Raw genomic sequence first — 4,985 nt, forward strand, 5'->3', positions numbered from 1 at the left:
TACAGCTGCTAAGGAGAGGAAGATAGTGAAGGAGAAGATTGTTGCTCAAATCTAAGCTTAGGTTTATACTTAGTCTGGTATGGCAGGCTGTTTTTCCTCTCTGTTGTCCCATTTGTAGATCTCTAAAATAGGATTCTTCCTGGTCAAAATCACACTCCTACCCAGAACTGTAATAACACATTTTCTAAATTGCATTTTTCCAGCAGTAAAAAAAAATAAATAATAATAATAATAATTATTATAATTGTACTGGTAGGAATTAAGTTTTATATACCTAGAAATATGAAGACATTTTAACTGGCTGTTTTGACATTTATCAAATTGACTTTTACATTGTATTTCTGATAATTAAAATAAGTTTGTTTCTGATCAAAATAATACCATGTAATAATAGGAATATGGAGATCTGACATCCAGAATGGCAAGAATGTCATTTGTTTTGAAATAGTAATTTTTTCAAAATATCAAAAATACCTATTTAGACAAACTAATAAATATTTAAATGGCCTTTTCCAATTTTGATAACATTGCGAGGGAAAGTTACTTTACTGGTTGACTGGTAGTGGATAATGGAAAATCACCAAGCAGCAGGTGAAGATGAAGTATGAAACCTGTTCATCATCTCATGGGGTTCCTCTTCATTCTGATTCTGACTGTCTGACTTTGCAGTTGTTTTCTATAATGCTATTATCACACATATCAATTTTCTCTCACCGATATCAAGTTCTGTTAATTATCTGTTAAAGAAGTCTGTGTAATGCTGCAAATGTGAGGATTGATAAGTTCTGGATGTATGGGATGGATTGTGAGGTGAAACGGTAGTACTCATAAACATCTGATGAGCCTTTCCTTATTAATGGTTAATTCTCAGTGAATTAAGTCTTATTTTGATATTTAATCTGATCCTCATCAAAAGGATATGCCATCTTTGTGTTTCTAACACCTAATGTCTCTAATGGACCTAGTGAAGGATTTTCATTTTATTGTTTGCACGTGACTACGGCAGAACTCTCCTGATTAAATAAGGAAATAAAATGACATAGAGACACTGATGGACTGACAGATACAGGAAGTTAGAATATAGCTGCAGGACAGAAGATGCTTCCTGCTGCCTCCAAATCACACAAACATCTACAGAGATTTCTTCCTCCTGACTCAGTGAGATTGTTGTTCTGATCTGTTTATAGATGAAAAATATCTAAAGTGTGAAGCAGGCTGGGAGCTACATGGAGGAAAATGTTATTTTTTTTCCAACAATACGTCCACCTGGACTGAGAGCAGAGATTCCTGCAGAGGTCAGGGAGGAGACCTGGTGAAGATCGACAGCAGAGAGGAGCAGGTATGAATCACTGCTGCTGCTTCATGCTCTCACAGATTTGATCATCATCATGTTTCTTCATTTCAGCACAGAAAGGTATCTCAGGTTTCTCCATCTTCCATCCAGATGTTCCTGGAGAGGAAACTGAAAGAGAAATTTGCAAATGGTGAAGATTCGTTCTGGATCGGACTGACGGACTCAGAGAAAGAAGACAGCTGGGTTTGGGTGGACGGATCTCCACTGAAGGAAAGGTCTGATTGTTCTCAGAACATTTGGTTCATTTGAAGAGTTTAATTCACTCAGGTTTACTGAACTCTGTCTTTTTCTTCTTCATCTCTTAGTTTGAGTTTTTGGGGAAGTGGCCAGCCTGATGGTTATGGTGGAGAACCAGAATCAGAGGTGGACTGTGTGAGAACATTTAAGGAAGGAAACTCTATCAAGTGGTTTGATAGATATTGTAAAGATAGTCTGAGAAGTATTTGTGAGAAAACAGCAGAATCTCAGATGTGTTTGTGTTTCTGAAATTTAGTCCAGAAAACAGCCTCTGATCTCTGAACAGAAACACATTTTATCAATACGAGTTAAAATAATTTAAGTTTTTTAACAGAAAAAAGAAAAATACAATAATTTGTTCCAACAGCAGATCTCCTGTAAAAATGTAATAATCAATAAACTTTTGTTTCTTCCCAGACTGATTTTCCTCTTTTCATTAATTATTACAATAACTATTAAAGTTGTAACTCATTAATTTAGATCATATACTTCCCCAACTTTCACAAATTGAAGAGTTTAAGGTACAAGAGAAAAATTAAATAGTTTTTATTAAAACTGAACTGACGGGTTGATGGATTATGATATCTGCCTAAATCAATAATTAATCAATAAAATTTGCTACCGATTTTTAAGTAAAATATGAAGCATTAACATCATAGAATAATAGCAGTTAAATAAATAGATTAGGGATTTATTTCATTTAACCATGAACAAATGTGTCACCTGATGTCAAACTGCAGTTGAAACAACAAACTTTGTGTTTGAAATAAACAAGCTCATTTGTATCTGTCATGATTTTTATCTAAAGCTCGGACCCACATGCAGATAAACCAATTCAGACAGACACCAGGGGAAAGGTTTAAAAGGTTTATTGAAGAGATAAGGCACGGTGCAGAGTTGCTCTGAACTCAGCTCGACCGGAACTGGAAGGTGAAGGGAAGACAAACGATTAGTTCAGGGATATGGGGAAGAGGATCTGGTTGTTGACTCACGTTTCCAGCGAAGTTTTAGAATCTTTGACTCCAATCTGTGTGCTGTTTTCCAGTGTTATTCTGATGTGGTGGAGGGCGGAACAGGGTTTATCCAGAACTCGGATGGTTGGTGAACGGAGAAACTGACTGCCACTCAGATTTCCTGCTGTATTTGAACGGGTCGTAGTGGAGATGATTCCCTTGCTCAGAGAGTAAACTCAACGTCCTCTCAAGGAAACTGGATCCAAATCTCCAGTTTAAATCCCCAGCTCAGTTTGAGGCTCAGTTGTTTCCTCCAGGGAGAGAAGGTCCAAAAAGGTCCAGTTTGCAGGATAACTTCCAGCCGAGAGGCAAAGACAAAAAACGAAGTCAGGTAGAACAAGAACTCAGTCTTACTCAGCAAAAACTCAGCTTGGCTACAGTACCCAAAACTGGCAAACACTCTGGCGTCGAGGGAGTGGCAATCAGCAGCTTAAGAGCACTCCGTTAACGAGGAAACCATCATCAGTTGTGTAAGGAGGCGGACCAGAACCAGGCGCCTCCTGCTGGTGGAAGGGAGAACAACACAAAATACAAACACACAGACTGGAGTCCTGACAGTATCATTTTTGAGTAAGTATACTTTATTAATTCTGAATACACAAACCTTATAAATATGTATCTAAAAAAATAAGTTATATTAAAATATAAATATGCATCTTGACAGGTTTATTGAATAGGTTTGTTTTCAAATTAAATAAAAATAGTAAATGGAAAATTATATTTATGTAATAAATGACATAAATCTGGAAAATTTAGACAATATCAGTAGTAGGATCAAAGACCCCTGAAGTCTCTGCATCAAGTCACATAGTTTGTCTTTATTTTGGCATTTATTGATCTAGTTGAATAAAACTTGCACAGATTTCCCTGGGGAAGAATGGAACAAAGAATTGAAGTGTCAAATCATATACATTGTCATATACACTTCAGTGCACTCAACCAGGGTCTGTAACACACAGACATAATCAGTTCCCCGGTGAATATATGCGCTATTAATTAAACTTCACTATAACACTATCACAACGTAGATTTGGTCAGCTAGCATGAAACTCAGTCACTGTGTTTTTGTCACACATGACTCTATTAGCTCCTTATATCCTTTTATGCAAACCACAAGGAAATAATATTATACTGTTTAAACTTTATTGAACAGTTCTCCATTACACAAAGAACACTAGATCAAAATAACACTCTAAAATACTTTGTTTAGTGCTGCCTTTGACTGTTGAAGTTAAACTGTTAACTGAGGTATCATTAGTTTAAGTTTGTGCTCCAACCATTTTATTTGATTTTAGCATGTTTTTATCCTTATTTGCTTCTGTCTTCATTTACTTATATTTAATTTTTAATTTCTTCTGAAGCACTTTGAATTTTGAATTGTGCTATAGCCTTGCTTTACCTTGTCTTTAACTTTGGGTGTTAGTAGAGCCTCCTAGTGGCCGACCACAATACTGTCTTTATTTAATGGATGTAAAATGGAAGAGTTGCTTCAAAAGAGACTTAGTTTTTGATCTGAGAACAAAGAATAAAAGTTAATCAGAACAAACATTTACCAATCAGCATTTACAAGTCAAAGACAAACAAAAGGAAAAGAAAAGTGTTTGTTGGACTTAAGTTGGTCCAAAAATACATTTTAAATTAAAATGTCCTACTTTTCATACCTAAAAAATTTCCAGGGGGAATTTCAAAATGGTCGGGATTTTGGTCTACTGCAGTGCAGCACGTAGTCGAAACACACTGGGCCCTCGAACCGAGCCGTCAGCTCCGGGGCTGGTCTAGGAACCCCGGCGGACAGGGACAGGGAGCCAGCGGGGGACGGAGCGACCAAACCCGACCCGGTGATGGTAGCCTTGACTCTGACTCCCTCTGCTTCCCCCCCGCTGCCTTACCAGCCCCCAGCCCCCTCCTCCAGCTGATGATGGGCTGCTCATGGCTCTCTGCTGAGGTCCGGTCCAGTCAGCGACCCAGCAGTCGACTCTTCAGAAGACTGAAAAATGTCCCCTTCTCCATGCAGCCTGGAACACTGCATTTACACTCGTGGTTCTGGCTCATTTTCAATAGAGAAACTGCCTGCTTTGTAATTCTAGTAGAAGTAAACCCAACTGTAGGCTAAACAGCTAAACTGGTGTCTTACATCTACCTCTATTCATGTTCTTGGGCCATGAACGAGTGGGCTGGTCTGTATGTACATTTCGGGGCGTGACAAAAGTACAGGCCAGAACCAAATAAGGCAACATATCCGAGTTCACGTCAACTTGGGGCTTTTTTTGGATTCGCCCGTTTTATGGTGGAAGTTTAGAATTGGGAGCTTTACAGAGAAAGTAGATGTTGATGGGGTTTGAACTTCTCTTTACGTGCATTTCACCCACTGAAATATCGTT

At 38.0% G+C, this 4,985-nt stretch overlaps 1 protein-coding gene across 1 annotated transcript in view; it reads left to right on the plus strand.

Annotated features, from left to right (window-relative positions):
- LOC107101938 (CD209 antigen-like protein D) overlaps positions 1 to 1,887 on the plus strand; it is a 5,189-nt gene extending 3,302 nt beyond the window's left edge. The window contains exons 4-5 of the mRNA XM_015401030.1: positions 1,188 to 1,339; positions 1,445 to 1,887. Coding sequence (XP_015256516.1) covers positions 1,188 to 1,339; positions 1,445 to 1,603 — 311 coding nt within the window. The 3' untranslated portion in view covers positions 1,604 to 1,887. The remainder of the gene's footprint in view (positions 1 to 1,187; positions 1,340 to 1,444) is intronic.
- Positions 1,888 to 4,985: the final 3,098 nt, after the last annotated feature.

This window comes from Cyprinodon variegatus, unplaced genomic scaffold (genome assembly GCF_000732505.1).
Source record: "Cyprinodon variegatus isolate N-32 unplaced genomic scaffold, C_variegatus-1.0 Scaffold1175, whole genome shotgun sequence".
In the NCBI taxonomy this organism is placed as follows: domain Eukaryota; kingdom Metazoa; phylum Chordata; class Actinopteri; order Cyprinodontiformes; family Cyprinodontidae; genus Cyprinodon; species Cyprinodon variegatus.